At 40.2% G+C, this 23,947-nt stretch overlaps 1 protein-coding gene across 2 annotated transcripts in view; it reads right to left on the bottom strand.

Moving 5' to 3' along the window:
- Positions 1-23,947, bottom strand: part of ALCAM (activated leukocyte cell adhesion molecule) — a 115,666-nt gene that overhangs the window by 25,800 nt on the left and 65,919 nt on the right. For both annotated transcript variants that reach the window (XM_039732806.1, XM_039732807.1), the window contains exons 2-6: positions 9,790-9,890; positions 6,649-6,868; positions 2,587-2,651; positions 2,120-2,207; positions 1,110-1,292 (exon numbers count right to left, since the gene is read on the bottom strand). In XM_039732806.1, coding sequence (XP_039588740.1) covers positions 1,110-1,292; positions 2,120-2,207; positions 2,587-2,651; positions 6,649-6,868; positions 9,790-9,890 — 657 coding nt within the window. The remainder of the gene's footprint in view (positions 1-1,109; positions 1,293-2,119; positions 2,208-2,586; positions 2,652-6,648; positions 6,869-9,789; positions 9,891-23,947) is intronic.

Raw genomic sequence — 23,947 nt, 5'->3', positions numbered from 1 at the left:
TGCTCCAAGGTTTGGTTTTATTTGATCAAGGTTAAGGCCCTGTGGCTCAACAAACTTTACCTGCAGGGGAAAAGCAACTATTGTCTAGGCAGAACACACATGGCACTTCCAGTCCATGGCTTTTGTTCTCAAGGCGGTGGTGCACCCACCCTACTTGGAGAAATTGAGTGCCTTATTTTCTTTGTTTGCAGCTGGATCACACAGTTGTCATACAACACATTGCTAAGACACAGATGCTGGACTGTACGCTCAGACCCTATCATTCCCAAAACAGGGACTCATCTTTTACAAGATGAGGTACTAGAAGTGTGCAGAGAGGTAATACTCGACTGGACATATTGTCTGTCTCCTGTTCCCCTACATCCTGCTGTGACCTGCTGCCTTCTACAGTCCTTCAGAAGTGTCATTTTACACGACTTTGAAATGCCTCTTCCCCTGGTCTCTAAGTGCTGCCACCTCCTCTGATCTTTCCTTGCCAACAGCCTGTTTTGTTTATTCAAAGGAACATTATGATTTCCACATCCATCAGTAACACAGTAAGAAAGCTGCTTTAGAATTCAATCCAGTTACAAGCAATTATTTGCACAAATTCTTTACTTAAGAGTCTACCAATATTCAAATTATACATTTTAAATGTAAAACACAGCATCTTACAGCTGTAGAGAAGCATTTTGTGAAAGGTAGGCAGCCAGCATTAACTGCTTGGTGCTGACTCTGAAAAGATGAAAAAAAAAAATTGAGTTTACTAAAAACTGTATTGTGTATTTACTGGATTTTTCAGGGGGCACAGAATAATTTTTATCAACCACTATAACTTCCCTTAAAATTCTCAAAAGCCTATTTCACTGTAGCTTTTTATGGCTATCACTTTTCTCTTGCCAATGAAATCCTGATATTTATTATTCCATTGCTAGGAAAAATGAAATCTCAGGAAAATCTGAAGATAATAAAAATTATTGACAATGTACTCAGACCTTCTTGATGCAAATCAGTTTGAAGAAACCATTTCAATAGCCAAGCACTCTCTAATTTTGAAAACTTTCGGATTTTGTTTTCCCCTGCCCTGGAGGTCAACTTTGTACAGCAAAAGACGCTTTTTGGTAACTTACAGTGAACATCGAAGACAACTGGTTCAGACTGCATTGTCTTCTGGCCAGATGGTCCATAGTAAGCCACAATGCAAGAGAACTTGGCATTTACATCTTCCTTTGTGGGCATGTACTGAAGAGACGATGTCATGGTGAAGAGTCCAGTTGTTCTGTCCACAATCTTTTGCAAATTTATGACCACAACTGAAAAGGAAATAATGTTTCAGTGTCACACACACAGAATTTGAAACCTTTTTCCTGTATGTTGTTGCCTGTTCTGCATTTGAGATCAGGACGCAAACATACATGGAACATGTTACCCAAGAGATTCTACACTTTTCCTCTAGTACTGCCACTGAAGTATACCAAGAACATTTTACCAACAACATACTCTTAACCTACCTAATATTTAAAATCAAATTTAAAAAAAACCTAGTTGCAAACTGGTGGGGTTTTAATACAAATCAGCCTAATTTGTAAGACAGAAAGAAAGCCTCAAAAATGGAAAAAAAATTAGGATCAAATTAATTTTTTAATTATTCTCTAATTTATAAAGAAGGAAAAATATTGTAGCATTATTGGTCTGTCAAAGTTGAAAAGGAAAAAAATAGTTGTTCTGACATATCCTGGGAAATAATTAGTCGTATAAGATGATGGTCTGTGAGATCCAAAACACAATACTGGACAGGTATGAAACTGAGACAGTTAATGCCTTATAAGAAGTTGGAAATTAAATACAGGTTTCTATTAGTTACAAAAGCAGCTCATAGATAGCTTTGGGATAGCATCAATAAAGGCAATTCTCCTCTCCATGATGTGTATTTAAAACTAGAACTAAAAGAGAAAAAGATTATGTGGTGTAGCTCGGGTCCTCTGAAAGGCCTGAACATCTCCTTCCAGCAGTATCTTTCTATAAGAGCAGTTTTTCTCAAAGGAAGAATACATTAGAATAAGGCAGAGCAACTCTTATAAACACTTCACGCATACACCCACGTGTGGATCCAGGGACATGGGCCATTAGCAGAACATACCATCATCCACGGGCTGCAGAACTCTCCCGTTTTTGTACCACGTGACGTTGCCCTCGGGATAACTGTCCCTTGAAACGCACTCCCCGAGCTGCAAAACAGACAGGAATCAGCCACTTGCTTTCTCCACTAGGCTTTAACACAATTCTGGTTTTACTTACGCCGTTTTGGGTCAAAAGTTCTAGGAAGTTTGAATGCTTAACCTCAACCGCTTTTCTTAAATAAGGCATTTTGAATCAGCGAGGCACAATTTGGAACAGGGTGGTGGGTCTAAGATCAGGGTGGCCCCTGTTTGCAGATCAGGCAGGAATAATGGAGTGGTGGCAAGGCAACTGCTCTGTGCTCAGCCTGGCTATAGACTCACAGGCAGGTGTTCATTCACCCCTCTGAGCCATCACCTCTGTCTGGACTGTAAAGGGACTTCAGGCAGCTGTTGGGAACATAACTGTGAGGGAGAATGCTGCTCTTACCATTTGTAGCTTCTCTGTTTCTAAGAGGTTTGCTTGATGTAAGATTTCTGGTTGAGAGGGTTGTTCTAAAACATAAATAGGATAAAAGTACTGGTGAAGGGAGCACAAACAGCTGTTTGAAAAACAGAAAAATACTAAAATTATGTGGATTTTGAAATGAAACAGAATAATCTAGCCTGATACAGTCTTACCTACATTTTCCCATTAGAAGAAGAAAGGGTGAGGTATTTCTATTTCAATATTAACAAAAAAACCTGAGCACAAACTCTCACTTTAAATGTTTCACACCTTCCATAATGAATTCCATGTACTCTGACAATACATCTTTTAACCAGACAGACAAGTTCACCACCCAGGAGGAGAGAACCTGAACTCATCTATTGATTTATAGGATACACATGCTGGAGAAGGAGCCAGTAGTACAGAAACTGTAGCAACAAAAAAGCAGCTTTCCTGCAGATATTACTGTAGCGGAGCTGTCAACATTATAAAGGAACAAATTCAACCTAATAATTCTTCTAATGTTTATTTTTCCTAACTGAGATTATTACATTTAAGGATTCAGATGACAGAGGAAAGTGCAATTATTTTAACTGATTCTGTGTTAGTTATGACTCTCTTAAAAAAAAAATAAACTTTTTTCCAGTGCCAGTTAGTCTTCGTACTTACTTTTATTATGGTAGATGGATCTCTTAGCTTGCCAAAGTGGAGGATCTATCAGTGTTTCTATCATAAAAGACTACTTTCTAGGGACTATATAGTTTGTCTGTTTAAACAGTTTGGCCTGAAGCCCGGAATGCAAATTTTTATCTCCAAAAGAGACAGTTTTGCCCACAATTTTAAAAGAAGAGGGGAAGAGTGAAGGGAAAAAAATAAATCAATGTCTACACAGTCAAGGAAAGGCTCTACACCCTATCTGTACTGCTTAAACAACCATACTTTTACAGACTGAAACATTCTTAACCATGTCAGCTTACAAAACCCTTTCCCCAAATTAAGCTTCCTATGAAATACCGCATGTATGTTGGTAATCCCAGCCCTAAGTGAACTTCACCACTGTCTTGCCAAAGTCTCTACACACACTGATGAAGTTACTGATGTGCAGATGCACTGCTGCTGTTGTCACAGAGGTAGCAAGCCTGTTTTCCCAATAATCCATTTTATTTGTGTGCATGTTTACGTGCAAATGCACAAATACTCTTCACTTGAATGACCACCCCAGGATGGAACAAAATCAGTTCAAAAGGGAAATGAAAGTGAATAAAAGAAGCTATTCATCCAGCATCTTTCAAATAACTTTGCTTATGGCAAAAAACAAAACCAAACAAAAAACACAGTCAAAGCTATAGACTAAGACTGTCACATTTTCTTCAAAGGACTAATAAAGATTTTTATTTTTAGAAGATATACGCATGTTTGTTTCTCTTTTGTTAGAAAAGAGAAGGAAGGAAAAAGTTGGACCTTTTCCATATAAGAACCTGTCAAGGAAAGATTATTTTCACGTCAATTCAAGAAAACATGGTTTTACAAAACCATTAACAGGCTTTCTGGGGCAGATTTTTGGGTCCCATAAAGAGGGGTAGTTGCCTGCCTGTCCCAGTCATGAGCTGATCAAGCCACAACACCTTCTCCCACCTCAGCCTTGCTTCCTTTTGTCTCTCATCTCCCCCAGGACAGGGTTTGGTGTTTGGGATGCCCCTGCCCTGCAGTGATCCTGAGAGGGGAAGGGAGGCCCCCTTGCTCTGCAGCTGCTGAGTGGGGCTCTCCCCATTTTGAATGCCCTGTGACTGAGCAGGTGTTCCAGTTGAGAGGCTGCCACCTGCTCTCTACCAGCAGCCTCTGAGAGGAAACTCCTGCTGCCAGATCCCCGCAGCCGCTGCACGTGCACCAAGGTAATTCACTGCAAAACACTCACTTGGCATTTACCAGCTCAGCGTCTGAAGCGAGAAAAAAATTTAGACTTGGCAGCAAACCCCACTTTGGTGGGTTTGCAACTTCAGCACACTGCTTATCTCTCAGCTTAAGAGCTTGCCAGAGTATTTTGCTACTCTATATAAGCCTTATAATAGAGGGAAAAAAGAGTTCATTGCCTACAAAAGCCAAGCGCCAGTGCAGCAGGACAGCAGCTCCTGTCTGCTGGGCTGCCCTGCTTTGGAAACTGGCCATTTAATTCCACAAAAAAGTTGCTGACAGGATCCATCTGGAAAGCTGGTAGTGCTTGTTTGAGTAGTCAGTGAGAGAGACTAGCAGGTGGTACCTGCACAGTGAGCCATTTCAGATCCTTAGTCCTCAGATAATCAGGTAGCACAGCTGAGAACGGAACAAGCTCCAGCAAAACTCAGAATCAGACCTGGCTTCTGGGATGCAGCTGAGTTCCAGGTGCACGAGATTCTGGTTTATGAGGGTGACACTGCAGCAGCTTAGCTCTGTACCTGTGGCTCCATGAGTTAGAAACTCCCCTCATTAAATAAATGAAGCTTGCCAGCTACTCTTAATTCCTCTGCAATTAAATTGAGCAAGTGAGCAACTAAAAATGAGAACTTAAAAACCAGACTCAAGAAAATTAAATGCAAAGAAAAGTTAAGAGAACCGTAAATAAAGTTGTGAATGCAAAGTGAAAAACCACAAAGGTAATTTTTCTTGCAGCGTTAAGTTGGCCATATTACATGTGTGGCATCCTCCCTTCTTATCTTCCTTAGTAAATAGAAGCTTTCTCTACTAGAATTAATGCACAGAATAAACCAGACAAGCTGTGCTCCATGGCTGAGTTAGCATTGTGTTAATGCTTAGTAGAGTACACAGTAATTCAAGCAGTTAGTGGGGGTTTTTTTACCATATACCACTGCCTCATCTACATATTTACTACTGTGCAATAAGTAAATATGATAATTCTTTATAATTTCCTTTGAAGCACTGTGTTTACTATTCGTGCTCTGAGCACACTCCTCCCTGTTGTCATTAATTCAATTGTTCTTGCAGTCAAATTGAAAGTGCAACAAGGGAATTACTATTGGCTCCTAATCTTGCTTTAAACTCATTTATGTGACTGACAGCATTGATATCATTGAAGACTCCCTGGCACCTTCTACCTGAGAGAAGCAAAAGGCTACCCCTTCCAAAAGATGAATTTTTGTTTTTCAAGCACAGTGTGATCTCTTTGAAACTGCCCATACCCACAGTCAGTGTGTTCCCACAACAGATTTACTGTGTAGAAATCTGTGCCTGAAGGGCAACAAAGGCCAAAAGCCATATAAAAACATGAAGCTAAGGACGATAAGACACTGCAGTCACAGCCCTGTGTCTCTAAAAAGCCACAATGGATACCCACCCCAGGCTGACTCAGGGTTTGATGGATTACACTCCTGCTCTGAATCAGCACCAGAAAGGGACCAGGCTTGTCCCTGCTCCTGTGTGAGCTCTGAGCTGGGCTGTGCCTCACAGGGCAGGGGTTTGTACTGCAGATCAGCCTTGCCATGGAGCTGTGGTGACAGCAAACACTAATGGACCTTGCTGCACTCTAGGAGAGAAAGGCAGACTGGTACTTCTCCTTCCTACCATCCAGCAGGGGACAAAACAAGCATTTGGGGCTGGTGGATCACTTCCCAGCCTCATGCTGTCTCCCTCACAGTGTGTGCTGTTGCACAGTAGCTGCTCAGAGCCACTTCAAACCTCCCCCCTGAAATAATCCAACAGACCGCACACAGTTAATGTTTCCCTCCTGCAGAAAAATTTGCTCTGAGAACAAATGGAAAATAATCAATGCTAATTTTACATTTTTCATTTCCAAGGCCAAATGACATCACATAAGTGAGTCATTATCAAAGCCTAAAATTCTCTTTGAGCCAGCACTTATCATGAATAAACTGCAAGTGCAGGCAGTCCTGTTACATAAATGCCACCAGTAGATTACATTTTTGAAAGCTGCAGAAATTTGCTAGTCTTAGTAATTTACTGAGCCAAACTTACTTTCTTGGCTTTAATCCTGCCCTAAACAAAAGTTCCTGTAATTTATGATTGAGATGCTGATGAATGTTAATGGTAGTAACAACTAGATTTACTTACTGAAAACTTTGACTATCGTCGGCTCTTCGGAAACATCATCTTCTGTAACTAGCATACATACAAATCTCTTTTCATCACTGATTCTTGCATTCTTGATGGATAATGTATAGTTTTCTGAGAGACTCAACCTGTCTTTGTAGTCTGGTACATCATCATACTGTACATTTTTTTTTGTTGATGATCTGAAGGCAATAAATACTGGAGATCCATTTGGCATTTCCTATAATAAAAGGATAAACACCTCTATTTTGCATAAACACTCATTTAAAAGTTCCTGAAGATTTGTAATTGGTACAAACCTATAATTAAAAAAAATCTGCAAACTATCAGATGGCTTTTTTTTTTCTGATTAATTTCTGCTGTACATAGAAGAAATTCAGTGTTATAAGAGCTAGTTTAAGATTGCCAGGGTACACATTGAGAATATCATCAGTAGAAATTATTTCAATCCTTTGGCTCAATCTCAGCATAGCAAAGGGCTTTCTCTGATAAAAGCTGGTGGTTTTGGCAGCACTTTCCAAAAACTTGTCTGTATGAAAAAGTATTTGAAATAGAAGCATGTGTGAGCTAGTCTCAGCAGCTCCAATTTCCTTTTTTACATTATTGTTTTACATATCCCCATTGTTTATTTGGGATACTTAGACTTAATTTCAAATGCAAGATTTAGTCAGGCATAACTGTCTATTTTATTCTAAATTAGTTCTTAGCTTTTTTTTTTTCCTTTGTCTTTAAAGGACCCAAGAGCTTGTAGATGGGAATATACATATAATCAAATATTGCTAATTGCAAAGTATTGTTTTCTAGACGTCCTCTTTATGCAGTTCCCATCCCAAGAAGGAATACATAGTTTGCAGCCTTGCACAAATCCCTCATATTAAAAAAATACCATTTTTAAGATGAAGTTACAGGCGCAGCTCTGTAGGATTTGATTCCTTCCTCCTTACACAAATACATGCACAGAGCAGGGACAGACAGTGTCTGTCTTTATTCAAAGAGAGGTGAAACACTGATTCTATCTTTATGTTCAGTATTGTGCTGGGTGCTGGAGAAGGTTTTAATTCTCTTTTATCCCTTATACCTTGCAGCACTGATGTTAGTAGTGTTCCCAGCACAACACCTCAGCTGGACTGCACAGTCCACAAAGCTCACAAAAAGTGATGATGCTGTGACAAGATGAGTGCTGTCAGAGCTAGGCAGGGAGCAGGAGGCATCAGCTGCTTGTGAAGTTTAAATTACCTTACAGTCTTTCTCCCTCTCCTACTTTTAACTCTTGGATTTGTCTATTGTTTGTCACACAGAAAATACTTTCTTGACTTGACACACCTGACAAGAAGTTGGCTGTCGAGTGCAAATGAGCTCCTAACTCCTGCAGCCCACCCAGCTGCAAACACACACAGGTAGAAATTGAAGTGAGCAACAACTGCCATGGTGCAAGTCTCCCAGTGCATCCAGGTTCCCAAGAACCCAAATTTCTCTTCATAAGGCAGTAGAGAAGAAAACAGAATTCATCCTTCTTCCAGTGAAATAATCGCCTGATGAAAAAACCTAATCCAACCCTCTCTGTTCCCATGCTGTGAGCTGCCCTGGGAGAAGAGGTACCACTTTCCCTTGGTTGTGTGGGCTGTCAACAATTTCATACAATAGCAATTTAGATAGGCTTCTTTGTATGTTAGATTTTGTGTTCCTTTCCATTCAGAAGAAGCTGCAACCTCTCCACTTGCTACTTGTTACTTGTCTGTCCAACACAGACAACCCAAATGTAATGGAAAGAAAGAATGTGTTTCATTTTTTCAGAATATCCTTGCATCTTCAGAGAGATGGACTTGTGTCTTCCTCAGAAAAGTCAGCGGACTGAAAAAGATACTGAAAAATGTAGGCACTCCATCTTCTGAATGTTCATGTGAAACAGTTTTGCTGCCCCTTTTTGGGTAAACATTCTCCCCAAACTTCTTAATTTCCTGAAAAGTGTTTGCAGGAAAAGAATTATTGAGTGGATGTGACTACAAAAGCTGCAAACCTGAAGATAAAAAGGAAGGAGATAGGGGAGAATTGGACTCCCCCACCACCACTGGCAGATCATTCTCCCGTAAAAAAATAAGCTGGTGGATGCCATTTGCAAAAAGAGAGAGAACTATACAATTTTAAATCCACTAGAAATTATTTATTACTGCAGATACACTTGATTTAAGAAGAGGAAATTGCAAACCTGAAGATAAAAAGGAAGGAGATGGGGGAGAATAGGACTCCACCCCCCCCCCCCCCCCCCCCACCACTGGCAGATCATTCTCCTGTAAAAAAAACAAGTTGGTGGAGGCCATTTGCAAAAAGAGAACTATATAATTTTAAATCCACTAGAAATTATCTATTACTTCAGGTACATTTGATTTGAGAAGAGGAAACTTAGATGAACTTCACAGAGGCAGGAAAACCATTTGTCTCAATACAGTTTGAAAAGCAAAAGGGGTTTCGTATCCCAGCATTTTTTTCCAGACATGCTTCTAGGTTTCCTTTACTTTGATATGCTGATCCTCCTTGTGACCTGGGACAGTGATCATACACAGGACAAGCTCATCCTGTGGTGTTCCTACACAGGCTGACCAGCACACCTAGAGAGCACCCATGTTTTTGCCCCTGTTTCCTGCCAGAAAACCAGCAGCAGCGCTCCCAAGGTCAGCTCTGCTCTCTTCTCCGCTGTGCATTGAGCAAAACAAAGCCTGAAACAGATCCCGGTGACTGTCAGATCAACCAAAGACGGGGACAGTGCTTTTTTTCCCCAGGGATGGAGCACGCTCTGCTCCAGGCAGCTGACTTCAAAAGTGCTCAAATGTGCAGCGATGGCTCTGTCAAGTGAGCGAGACACCACGGGATAACATGCCAGATCTCTAATACAGGTTGGCAGAGAACTCCTGAATAATTATTTCTCTTGAACAATGAGATTAATTCCTCAAACCTCTAATCTACACTGGGCAGAAATTATACAGCTTGGAATCTTGCAGTCTTACAAACAGGAATAAATGGCTTCATGCATGAGGTAGAAATCCTGTCGTTTGGAATCTTAAAATATCTCTCTCTCACACACACACACAAAGTACACATCATCCTATAACAGCTGTAAAAAATATAAAGACAAGATATACTTACATATTTCCATTTTCCAAACATAAGACCATCTGGTACTTCTAGAGGACAAGGCATAGTAATAGTGTCTCCATATATTGCATTTACTGTGTACAATCCCAGAGCTAGAGGAGAAACAGAAGACAGGAAACAATTTTATGTGTTTTCTTGAATTCCCATATGCTAGCTAATATTTGGTTCATTCCTATTGCAACAGCAGCTCCTTTGCAAATGGTGATTTTCCAGCATGTAGGATTTATCCTCAGACCTATAACAAAACAGAATGCCTATCACTAAATTTGTTAAGTGAATGTTATGACCTTTTTAGACCCATGCGTCCTTGCCAGAGTCAATGGGAGCCGAGTGTATTTCCAAACAAGACTGCACATGCTCAATCAGATGAATATCTACACTACAATCAGGATTGTCTCAAACTTAAAATGCATAAAGGGAAAATCCCTAAACCTTTATTTTCTTCATCTGAAAAAACAGCCTGGAGAGGTTGCATTGCAACACAATATTGTGAGGAAGTCAGCAAAAAAAATGATACTCTGACTGCTGCATAGCATTTAAAAGATAGGAAATGATGACAGAAAAGGGAATGATGATATTAAAATATGTTCCCTAAAACCTGGGGGGAAAAAACAAACAAAACCCAAAAAACCCCAAGAAAAACTAGTCTGTACATTTAAAATTTGGAAATATGAAGTGAAATGCTTCAATGAATTATTTAAAAACAGCTTTTTTGGAAACCTCAGCATAATGTTATTGTGCTAATGCACTTACAGAATAAAACCGACCCACTCATTTTCATTGTCTGAAACATGTGAATTGAACAAAAACAACAGACCTTAAAGTGATGAAGTGCTGAAATGCAAGGAAGCTTAAAGGAGAAGATGTTACAACTTGATGCATTTGCTACAATGCAACTTTGCTCCTCCTTTCCTTAGCTCCTCTTGTTTGCTGCTCTTTGCACTGGAGACAGATTTTGCTTCTAGTGTTTGCCCAGGAGTGTGCTGGCTGCCTGCTCCCAGCCACACAAAGCTTAAAGGAGAAGATGTTACAACTTGATGCATTTGCTACAACGCAACTTTGCTCCTCCTTTCCTTAGTTCCTCTTGTTTGCTGCTCTTTGCACTGGAGACAGATTTTGCTTCTAGTGCTTGCCCAGAGAGTGTGCTGGCTGCCTGCTCTCAGCCACACGTCTGCAACTTCTGTCAGATTCTTCCCCCAGAGATTCAGGATCTCCCCCTTTGCTGTCTCTTCATTTGCAACTACAGCTTAAGGGCTTGCTGCCAAAGGAACTGTATTTAAGAGAGTGAAATAAGATGCTGGTGGACGTAGCCAGGTGCTTCTGAGGAAAATCATCCATTCCTTCTAGAAACATTAATTTTTTGGGAGATTCAGCCCTTCCTTTCTATAGCTAGAAAAAGAAACATGCACCCCCAAAGACCTGAGCCACAGACCCCTTTGCTTTTCCCAAGTCTTAAGGCTGCTGCCTGGAGGACCTGACAATTCTATACAGTGCATAGATACACTCAATAGGGAGGTTTTTCCAAGGGACTTTTTTTTTGTTTTAAAGAAAATCATGCCTTTTCAAAGACCCAAACACTGAATTCCTTGCCTGCAATTTAAACTAGTAAGACTCCAGAGCATTTTTCTTGGGTGAGGACTTCAGAGCTCACTGTTAACATCAGCTTGTGTTTATCACGTGTATCAGAGTGACAAATGAGGCTGTGGGGCATGTGCTGTATGACATTGCACAAAGAAATAGTATTGCAAAATCTTTCCTTAGAGAAGCTACAATCTGGATGGCACCACAACCTTAAGGCAGAAAAGCAGGCTGGAGCTTAATGGACTAAAGGAACACAGGAGATAACAGGCACCACTACCTGCATTCATCTTAAACTTTCTTTCCTTCACTCGCCTCCCTTTCAATTAAAGCACTGGTAATCTTTCTAATTTTGTTACTTAATTAGTCACAAACATGCTTGAGATGCATTACTCACACTGTAGGGACTGGATGCTCTAATTTTCTATATGGTTCATGGAGACCAGCTGCTTCCTAAATGACAATAGCAGTCATTCCACTAGGTGGTGCTGAGTAAGAGCAATCTTTTCAAAAATAATTTAAAAAAAGATCAGATAACTTCAATTTCATGGAAACAGAAGCAATGTTTTACAATATCAAGCTATAAATGGAAGTAAGATTCAAAGCTGGAAGAAACTGTTCCCTTGCTCCTTTCTTGCACTCATCTTCATTCTGATCACCAGGAGGGGGGCAATCCTAATTTTCATTTTTTTGCTAGAGCAATAAAAGCTGTCCTTTTTGTCCTTTTTTGGTTCTCTCCCATGGGATCAAAATGACAACAGACTTGCAAATATATATTCAATTAGTAAACTAGTTAGTACCTGTTCAAATTCCAGCTAAGTATCATTTAGTAATTTGAAATCTAGTAATAGCATTTGGCATCACATGGATAACCAAAAACTGCTCCTGTGATATGAGATGCTCTTTGGTATTAGGGGAAATACTCCCTGTCATTAGAGGAAACCAAAATGAGCCCCTAGGATCTGAAATGCTGCTCTCTTCTACACACCCATTTAGCCCTACAGAATTGCTATGATAGCAAGTACACACTACTGAAGGCTCAACAGTCTCAGGAGGGAGAAGGAAAATGTTTCCAGAGAAACTCTGCAGCATTCAGAGCAGGTAATTTGTGAATGGTCTGATAAAGGGAAAGACTGACTTCTGATTTTAGAACTCTTTCAGCTGAAAGGCATTTCTTAAAAAGGACAAATTCATGACTTGACATAAATGCTGCCTGTACTAAAATCACACATTTTTCTATGAATTTGTTAACACAGAACCAGAAAGATATAGGTTTTACTTTGAATACAAAGAAACAGCGTTTTCAAGAATAAGAAAAGTCCTCTTGCAAAACATTCTCGTTCCACTTCAGTAGCAACAGATCTAGCACATCGAAGGAGTGCAAATTAATTGAATAACTGCAAACTTTCACCACAGTAACTGCAGTCATCTCCACAAAATGACCCTACCAACCTACGCACTTAAGAAAAAAACAAAAAAAACCCCACTTCAACAGAATTGGAAATTCCTCTCTCTGTTGCTATTAGACATATTTGTAAAATGGTGGGATGAAAAAGAAAAAAATGATTGCTTAATGACACAACAGTGCTTACCACCAACCATCATATTGTATGGCCTCTTTACATAATTTCCAGCTCATTCTAAGAAAAAGAAAATGAAAGCAGGATCTACAAATACATAACAAATTGCTCCATGCCCTAACATGGTGCAGGGTCAATGTCAGGGCCCTCATTTCCCATTAACTCTGCCAGAGGACACAAAGGCGACCGCAGGGAATAACGCTACGTCACTGGGCATCGTGTCCTGCCTTGCTCTATTTCTGGTGCACCTTTCTGTAGCTAATTAAGAGCTCAGCCAGCTTCCCTATGTGATTTTCTGATGTTGTCTTCTAAAACTGAGCTAGTGCTGTGAATAACACCATTAATTCAGAGGCAGGATCTTGTCTCACGTACACCGAGAGCAGCTCCACCTGCTAGGTCTGAACTACACCTATATCACTTTCCTTCCATTTCTTTACATACATAAGAGGCTTGAGAAGGCTGAGATTTACTTCATTTCCCTCTCTTTGATCCAGTGCTGAAGAAACTCTGAGCCAGATGAGACCTTTCCACACAGGTTAGAACATGGGAAGAAAGACGCAGCTTCATGAGGTATGATGGCTCAGAGAAAGATCCCAGCAGGACACTGGTAAATTGAGATGACATAGCTATTGATGCTTTTAATTGGAGTACTTTCCATGTTCCCTGTGGCAGTGCTAACTGCATCCTTCTTTGTCCTGCTCTCGGCCTGTGTTTCACAAGGCAAGAACCAAACAGTACCCACATCTTCAAGGGACAAAACAAAAAATCTTGAACAGAAGCTTAAATACAGATAAGGTACTGTTGTTATTTTAGATCCTCACCAAAAGTATGAGGCAGGTCATACTTTAGACCAATTATTCTTTTAAAATCAACAGGATCATATAGGAAGAATGCATAGAAGGTGAGTTAAAGGAAAAAACACATTAGGAAGCTGATGGTTCTCCAAGGAAATAACAAAAGCAGCCATGTTTTCCACCTCTACCTTCTGTTCGCAATACTAAACAACTTCTTGTCCACAAACACCTCTTCTATGTGCTTAGGAGTAGTATTTTTGGGACAAATGCAAAACAGAACAAGAGCTGTTCAAACACCCTGTAGATGCAAGTTCCACGTGAGACTACGAGACTGTATCTGAAAACTGACTAGCACAGGTACTGCCCAGGACTCCTCTGCGCTGGCAGGCACAGCAGGGCTTCCTTCTAGTGCAGGGGAAGGCTGGGGAGCTGAACCTCCCTCACTACCTTGGCATTCACTGATTTAAACGATGTTTTACATCTACAAAGATGTCCTGCATTTTCCTTTGCACTTAATTTTTTACTGCTGATGCTTCTGCCCTGGCAGGTTCAGCAATGCTGCTTTTTATTACACTGTCTGGACCCAAGGAGCAAAGTCTCATTACTAGAGAACAGCAGGACATGTTGGCTGCTATGGCTCTTTGCAGCAATCAGCAGCATGAAGCAGGGCAGGTCAATTAGCAGCCTCTGCAATGTCAGTGTCCAAACTCAAGAGCCATTATGTCTATTTAGCACCTACCTCAGAAACTGTAGTTAACTACTTTGGAAACTCTACATTAGGATTAACACTCCAAATCTTTTATTGAGGCATTGGCCCTACCATCTTTTCTCCAGTACAGACTAGCCTGTACTAAATATAATCTGGGAGGTTATAAAGCTTTGCCTCATAAAATAAATATTTTATAAAGCTACTTGCTATTTTTTTTTCTACCCTCCACTTCCTAAAGGGATTTCAGCTATATAGGCATACACATAGGTCCTGCTGGGTACCCACTTAGGTACCAGCATAAATGGCTGGTACTGACCTAAATGATTTTATTTTTTAGGAAACATCAGTGTTTCACAAAACCATTACATGTTCTTAAGATTGGGATGGCACCATTTAGAATCACAGAACCATTTATGTTGGAAAAGACCCTCTAGATCACTAAGTCCAACTGGAAACCTAATGCTGCCATGTCCACCACTCTACTATGTCCCTAAGTCTTTTAAAGACCTCCAAGGATGATGACTCAACTTCTTTCCTGGGCAGCTTGTTGCAGGGCATGACAGTCCTCTTGGTAAAGACATTTTTCCTAACAGCCAATCTAAATGCCCCCTGCTGCAACCTAAGGCCATTTCTTGACTCCCATCTCACTACAATCTACTTTTAGGTAGCTGTAGAGAGTGATAAGCCTCCTAGTTTCCAGATTAAACAGCTCAGCTCCCTCAGCCACTCATCACAGAACTCATTCTCTATGCCTTTCACCAGCTTAATCACTCCTCATTGAACACACTCTTATTAGAAATATTTTTATTTTTTAAAGACAAAACAGTATATGAAAGACAGCTGGGTGTTGGTACAATACAAAAATTTATTAGAAAAAACTCTCCTGGTTTGGATGTGACAAGACTTGACAGCAGATATTTACTGTCCCAGCTGTTGATACTTGATAATGCCTTAAAGCAGGTTTTAACATGGGAAAGTATTTGTCATTTAATTAAAAGCACTATTCAGAGAAAAAAAAAAGTAAGAGAGTTTACCAAATCACAGACTGAGGTTGCAAGGGACATCTGGAGGCAACTGGTCCAATCACCCTGCTCAAGCAGGGCAGGGCCCCACCTACAGCTGTCCAGGACCCCATCCAGATGGCTTTTGCACACCTCCAAAGAAGACACCACAGCCCCCCTGGGCTGCCTGTGCCAGTGCTCAGTCACCCTCACAGGAAAGAAGTGTTTCCTGATGCTCAGAGTAACAGCCTGTGCTTCAGACTGTGTTCACTGCATCTTGTCTTGTCACTGGGCATCACTGAGAAGATCCTGTCTACACGTTCTTTGTACCCTCCCTTCAGGTATTTGTACACACTGGGGAGACTCCCCTGAGCCTTCCCCTCTCCAGGCTAAGCAATCCCAGCTCTCTCAGCTTTATCCTATAAGGGAGGTGATCCAGTGGCCCTTCCCTGGACTTTCTCCAGAACGCCCATGTCTCTCATACTACAGTGCTCAGAAAAGACCATATGCAGCAAACTTGTCATGCGCCTTTTATTTCACCACCTGTGCCTGATAAAATCAGTTGAAAAACACAACAAAACCTATAATTTTTTTTTTTTCCTGAGCCACAACAGCCAGGGAGGCAAACATCACCCAGCTGCCATTTTCTCAACAAGCTTGTCCTTGTGATCCAGCCTGCTCTGCTGAGAACAAGCCTCTTCACATGAGCTACAGCAGGCAGTCCTATGCACAGCTCACACAGTGCTCATTAATTTTCTGACATAGCACAGAAAACACAAGATACACTTCAGGATGTCAAAATACCAGTCAAAGCAAGCAAAAAAAAAAAAAAAAAAAAAAAAAGCTCACATTATCAAATCTCACACATAAGGCATTCTTTATTTCAGCTAGGTGGGTATAATCATTTGTATGCTAGGCATGAAAATAGGGAAGCAGGGCAAACACTTCCAAGAAAATTCAAACAATGATTATCTTCACTGTACAAATATGATTAAAAACAAAGGTGCATGTGTTTGTAGATATGTTATGTGATACAGGTTATATAAACAGTATATTGTTTCTTCTCTCTACCTCTTCAAAGAGTGAAATAAACCCACACAAGAGCAACTAGCTCGTCAAAAGGACCATTGGTAACAAAGAATCATCAAAAGTATCCAAGAGGGAAACTAATTGTTCATAAACATATAGATCAGCATTCAATGCACCAAACACTTTTAAAGCAACATAACAGAAATTGCTGAAGGGTTTCTTATACTTTATCACAGTATTCCTTCAATTAGTTTTAACCCTGAATAATATTAGAGCCCAGGCAATTTTAACACCAAAGGAAAAAATCCTTTTTCAACTTATAAGCACTGATGGAACAGACAGCAATTACCCTTCAGAATACAGACTGCTAACTCAAGCTCTTTGAAGCTGTGAAGTTAACTTGCACATTTGGGACTGGTTTTGGTTTGTTTTGGGTTTTTTTTTTGGGAGGGGGAAGGGGAAGAGGGAAGGAAAGGGAGAAGATCCAGCTGAAAACCTGGTTGTGACTCTGGAAGATGCTGAGCTGCTTTTGACAAGCTTGTCAGAAACACTTCCTTAACTCCAGTGACACAAGCAGCCAAACCCATACATACAGGAGCACTTATGTACTTAACACTGATTTTGGCAAGTATTTGAGCAGGCTAGAGAAATGGGGCTTGGTACTGAACAACATTAAGGCACTGGACACTACACACCATGAAACAGGCAGGGTATTTAAAGCTAAAGAAATACTGAAAGCATCAGAGAGTAGGCATTAAATGCCAGCAGAATTCAGCTATCATTACCCTACACAAGCATTAAGTGTGTTTAAAACACAGTTTTTCTCCATTAATGAGGAAAAAAATCCTGAAGGAAACATGTCAGCTCTTCAGAAATCGTCTTTCTTATGAATACTAACAATTACGCCTTTCTAATACCATATAAAACAAGTGTTTTCCTTATCAGTACAAAGAAATGAGCTATAATTAGAAACTAGCTGAGATAACTTGCCCCATCTGACCAAGGCTACATGGGCTCTACCACCCAAATCAATGAAGAAATCCTCAGCCCATTTCTTCAAGAGGAGTGAGGTCATTGCATGCTTCTCACTGGTTCTTTCCTCTATAGTTCAGCCACTCTTGAATGGCAGGGATGGACAGTTTTCCTACACATGCATATAGTTTGGCTTTCTATGTAACCTTAAGTGTGAGCTCTAGGCTGAGCCTCCATGAGTTTAGGTCCAAAATCTCATGGAGCACTTTAACCACAATTTTAAAAGTCCTACCTGGTGGCCATATAGAGCTCTGAGTACTGTGTGCCTATTCACAAACCAGACTACTTTTTATTTTACTAAGAGCTACTTCTGTTCCAAGATCTCAAAATATCCAGCTGTTTCAGTATTTTGATCACTTTTTTCCCCACTTCCCAAACCAGAAAACAGCTTTCCATCTCTATGCTCCTTTTCTGTATGATTTTCATGCAGCCTGATTTGAAAGTACTTTAGCAGAAACTTTTGGGAAGATTGAGGGAAATTGAGGAAAACACAGAGGTTTTAGAAAGTTATGTCCTTCCAAGAGCAGATGGTTTTGTGGTGCATAGTTTACAGGGATTATCATCACTGCAAGCTTTACCCTAGTGAGGTTCACACTGAGCATTTCCCTGAACATCTTCTGTCATCATCACTGCTTGCAGCACTATGCTGGAGAACATACAGAAAAAAAAAAAAAAAGCTTTTAATTTTCAATGTACCCAAACACCTAGATTGCATCTAAATAATGATGACTAATAATCTTTTGTCAGCTTAGTAACTTCCAATATTACATATAAAGCAATAACCATGACATTTTCCAGATCATAATCACCAAAACTTTCTAAAATTTTTGATAGGTATGCAAAAGAAATTTGCACATAGTCATACTCCTTTAAAACTGGAATGGCCATCATAAAATGCATTATCATTGTCATTTAAAGTAAAACAGATACTGCTTTCAAGTCAGCACAGCTTTCAAATGACATAAAAGAGCTGTTCCTAGCATTACCCTCTGCAAAGCTGGAGACTAAATGAGCAGTTCAAAGCTCAGTAACTGATGCAAAATGCTACTGCAAAATGAACTACTTGTGTCAGCACATCAACCTTCCTACCGTACCACCTCAGCCTCGCTCCAATGCCCAGCTCCATGAACACAAAGAAAACTGATAAGTCCAACAGCTCTGAAATGGGACCAGAAAAGCTCCACTTTTTAATCCTCTCCCTTTTATATCAGGAAGGCTCCAAAATCTAGTAAAGAACTGTAAGGAAAACCCATGAAAGCCACCAACACCTTTGCAGCACATGGGCTTTGTTACAGCAAGATTTTCCTTCCTAAGAGGAAAACCTAAGCTTCTTTCCCAAACCACCACGCCAAAACATCACCTGTGATTTCAGTGGCCTTCTAATCCCACTATTTTATGGAAGCTCTAGCTTTTGGCTCAGAATTATCTAGTGCTGTTTCTGGATTCACTGCTAATCCCAAATCAGTCATATTTGCGGATTTAAGTGTTCAAGTCATTTGAGTAAATCTTACAGATTTAAAAGAAGTTACATATATAGCAATGTTACTGTAAATAGAAAAAAAAAAGCAGCATAATTCCAAGCAAATATGTACAAATTAGACTTAAGAAACACACAACCACTGATTAAGAAATGCTTGAATTAGCATAACGCTAACAAAGACAACATTTCCACAAGATCCAGGTGGAGTCACATCAGAAGACACGGCCAACATTGGCAAATTGGGGTCAGCCTCAGAAAACCCAGCTATGACTCTTATGAGCACCGTGCAGTACTAATAAAGCTCTTTCCCACAGCCAATGCTGCAACTGAAAGACCAAGGTTAATGATTTACTTTTGGGCATTTTTTTACAAAACATTGCTTAGAATAGTTCTCATAATTCAGAGGAAGATGTAAAATCACTAATGTATCTTACAAATACTTCTGCACAAGATGTAGCCATGACTAAAGGAACTATGATCAATTTGGGTTTTTTTATAACACACTAGAAATTTGAGAATAGTTTATTAAAATAGTTACTGACATATGGTGTGATTTTTTATGAGTGGTCAGGCACATCTGCCAGGGAAGTGAGTTATAGCTTACTAAAGTCTGATGATACAAGCTATCTGCCAAGAGATGAGAAGCAAATGTGACTCAGAGAACAGTTTCTGAGTAAATACTGCAAAGAATTTTTACTTTAAAGGGTATACCTAATTAGGCAAAATGGGATCAACAAAGCCTTTATGGCTTGGTGAAACTTCTCACTGTTTCTGAGGTTAGCCCCCAGCTGCTCCTGAAGCATACTTCTGATATGCTTCTCACTTGCACTTCTAAAGCACTTCTCCGTTTGTTAAAACTACTCAAATTGTTTTTTATTTTCTCATTATGCTAGTCAGCAATGCTGGTGTGTATCCAATACCTTGAAGGGACTTAAAAGTTTCTACTAAGTCAAATAAAACCTGCAGCTCAAAAACAATTGCCTAAAAATCACCATTATATTCTTCCATGAATCCCTTTTTTGGCTATTAAAAGAAGTCAATAGACAGCATATTAAAAAAAAGATTTGTCCCCTCTTGTTTCTTCATTACTTGATATTGACAGTATAGAGTATACTGAAATTATTGCTAGTGAAAGCTTAGTAACAATTTATACTTTACAAATATGAACTTTCAAAAACATGTATATATTTTGTATATTTATTTAAGCTCGAACGAGTCCAGGAGCAAAATCAAAGTACCATAAAGCAAATAATATTGCTTTATACTTTACAAATATGAACTTTCAAAAACATGTATATATTTTGTATACTTATTTAAGCTCGAACGAGTCTCAGGAGCAAAATCAAAGCACCATAAAGCAAATAATATTGCAAAGTATGAGGGAAGAAAAATATCACTGAACACTCTAGTTAAAAGTAAATAAATGCAGTGGACAAAAAATTAAGAATTAGGGGGGAAAAAAGGCAAGTAACACAAAAAAAAATAGAAAAAGTGATGTAGTTAAATCCTAGAGTCCTCCTATGCAAAGAAAACTCAACAGCAATTTTCCTCCTCTTCTAACCATGTTCTTCCTGTGAGTTGTGTCCTTTCTGCCTGCAGTCAGAAAGAACAGGCACTCGCCTTCCACCCACCTAAGGTCTTTCCAAGCTGAAAATTAGTCCCTGCCAGGCACCAGCACTCGAGTTGTGTCCTTTCTGCCTGCAGTCAGAAGGAACAGGCACTCGCCTTCCACCCACCTAAGGTCTTTCCTTAGGTGGGTGGAAATTAGTCCCTGCCAGGCACCAGCACTGTAAATATTTTTAATCATGCCTGTTGCCCCTCTACTTTAAATCATGATCTGCTCTGTCAAGGAATCCTAAAACACAGGAAAAGGCCAGATCTCTCCTATTGACTGTTCCAGATCTCCAAAAGTACCCTTCTCCATTATCTGCACACGCACTTGGGCCTTTCTTTACTCACACAAAACCGTCCCAAGGCATCCCCAGCCTTGCCACAGGCTCGCTATCTGCTGTCCACAATCACCTCTGCAACAGTGCTTCCAGCAAGCAGAGAAGACCCCATAGGGAGAAGCCATAATTTCTTGTTTCTCTTTATCAGTGCTCTGAAACACTTGCAAGAGATTCAACTGTATTCCCATACACTCCAATAAGTAAGAAGTAAAATATTTGGTGAATATTTGGACAGGGGACGCGCAGAGGGGCACTTTCCTCCCTGCCCTTCATTAAGGCTGTATGGTCCACATCTAATTAACAAATTATGTCCTGCCACACTTGCCTTACTGCAGTCACACTTACCAGACCTGCTGCTTGCTTTGGACCTGCTTTAGCAGTTATTCCCAAAGAAATCAGCTAGACTTCATGACAGAGAAAATAACCTGTGACTGTAATGCGTATAATGCATACAGAATAATTTTTTCAGTGAATAAGCTTCAGTTACTTTTGGTGAAAACCATGCATTAATTACCTCAAAACAAAAAAACCCAAACAAACAAAAACCAAAAAGGCCAAAGCTTTACAGAAGATAGAACTTCAGAGGACACAGATGAAGGACAGATTTATCCTTCCATGACACCGAGTGGGTGAAAAAAGCTGTACATGCTTTCAAGAGAACCTGCTGGACAGACACCCTGCAGCTGACAACAGGCTTTTGGCTGCTCTTTTTTCCAGCTGCTTTCCCTACTGATAAGGGAGAGGACAGAGCCACACAGATGAGATAATGTAGCCTCACCAAATCACCCACAGGTCTTTGTTACCTGGAAACGAGAGCTATCGTTTCACTGATAGCACAACAACAGAGGTGTGGAGGGGGGAAGCTCATTGAAAGTATAATGCTATAAATCCTTATGGTTTATGCTAAACTAAGTGACTGAGAGCTCCTCTGTGTCTCTCTTTAGATTTAATGGGCTCCTCGCAGACAGTTTTTTAAATTTTGTGGATGCCTGCAGCCAGCCTTGGTATTGGCAACAGCCTCCTGCCCTGGGAGGATGAGCTGAAGCAGATGTGCACTTTCACCAGTGGGAGAAATCAACACCACCTTAATTTCTGAAAATTTGTCTTTGCCTGCCTTTCTTAACTGAAAACTCACAGATGTGTCACAGGCAAAAACTGCAAGCAATATATAAAAGCACAAATATAAACACAAAGTTTACACAGACTCTTATTCAATGGAGAAATGCAGACACATGGATGTAGAGATATCTGAGGCTGGTGTGAATTCAGTGCCCATCATGTCCACTTGTGGATATTACTGACATGTGTGGAGGGAAGAAATGCTGCCAAGTACCATGTTCTGCTTCCACCTCATATGAATTTACATTTCTATGTGCATATACAAACTAGCATCTGATGTGCTATCACCTTTCTGCTTTGCATGAATTGTTTATTTTTTTTTTTACAAAAAAATCCCTCAAACCGTTGCTTAATATAATTCTGCATACAGAAAAAAAATGCTGGAGAGGAGCACAAAACAGCAGCTCACATCTAGTGGATGCAGTCACAGCTTACAGTGAATTTCCAATATAATGTAACACTGGAAGATATAGGTACTGCCCAGTTATTGAACAACTTGCTGTAAGTTTCAGCTGCCCTCTGGAGAAAATCATGAAAGGTTGGAAAAAGCAAAGCATGATTCCTATTAATGGTTTAAATTAATATAGGAGTTACTTCCTAGAATTTTAATACCTAGTTATTGCCTTCTGTAAATACAGTGCTGCTGAAAAGTTTAAAAGCAACAGGATACATTGCAAAGCCTGTATGTTGACCCGAAAAAGGAGTTACTTTCAGTGTGTGAAAACAGAAGGCACAAAGAAGTTTTATCTTTCAAATATTTATGCACATATTTATCTTCAAGAACAAGTAGTGCCACAGCATGAGGATGAAGGCACAAGACATCAGCATAGCTACTAGAAAACTGTTGTGTCGACTAGGCTTCCCCCCCACTACAATAAATCTTGCTGTAGCATCCTGGAAGTCCAGGACCCCATTTGTAAGATAATACAGAGACACAATCAAAGGATTTCTCAGGGATCCAGCCCAGACCAACCTTACACAGACCGCTTTAAGACCCCCATGGAGTCACTACTACTTTCAGAACATAACCCCAGCTCAACAGACTCCCCCAACTCCAGGTTTGTGCCTATGCCACCAATAAAACCTGCTACCTGGTTTGCAGGAAGAGAGAAAAATTGACTGCCAGGGCAATACACTATGCTGGCTTTAGGGAATGTCTTTTCTGCACACACCTCACGTCAACACAGTCCAGTCCACTGAACAGCAGTATCAGAAATGATAGCAACTGCCCAGACTCTGGTGATTGTAATTTCAGATTTTGATCTGAATGGCCAAGTAAACAACAATTCCTGCAGGGCAGCCCACCTCAGATGCACGGCTTCCAGTGCAGAGTGGCTACATTTATGTTGTCACTGAAACTCTTTGTAAACACCAATCTTGGTGTGCAAGTCACTGCTTCCTCTATATACCTGCCACAAACTCTGCAGAGAAGGCAGCCGTGTTTTAGTCAGCATGACAGCTGCTACAATACATCATGCTCCTGTAAACTGCCTTAATGCCCAACTGCACTTTTAAGTACATTTGAACATTTCATTTTGACCTACACATGTGGGCCATAATTACCAATTTCTCTGTCTAGGTACTGCTGCTGCTGCCCATATCACCACTTGCCCCTGAGCAGGAACACAGAGGATGGGTCTCCTGAGTTATTACTTTGATTTGTGGCAGGAGCTTTTACCTGTACAGTGTCAGTTATCAATTTTTTGACACTAATTATGTACTCAGAGAACAACCATTTTGCAACCATTGTAGACAAGGTGCTTGCTATGTAGGCCATACGTGGGCAAAGCACACAAGCTACTGCAACTCTTGGCTGAAGCAGATCCTGTCCTGAAGAGCAGAGCCTTCATGTGCACCTTTATGCTGCAGTACTGTAAA

This window comes from Passer montanus, unplaced genomic scaffold, assembly GCF_014805655.1.
Source record: "Passer montanus isolate IOZ18808 unplaced genomic scaffold, ASM1480565v1 scaffold80, whole genome shotgun sequence".
NCBI classification, from domain to species: Eukaryota; Metazoa; Chordata; class Aves; order Passeriformes; family Passeridae; genus Passer; species Passer montanus.
This window is presented reverse-complemented; position numbering and strand designations above follow the sequence as displayed.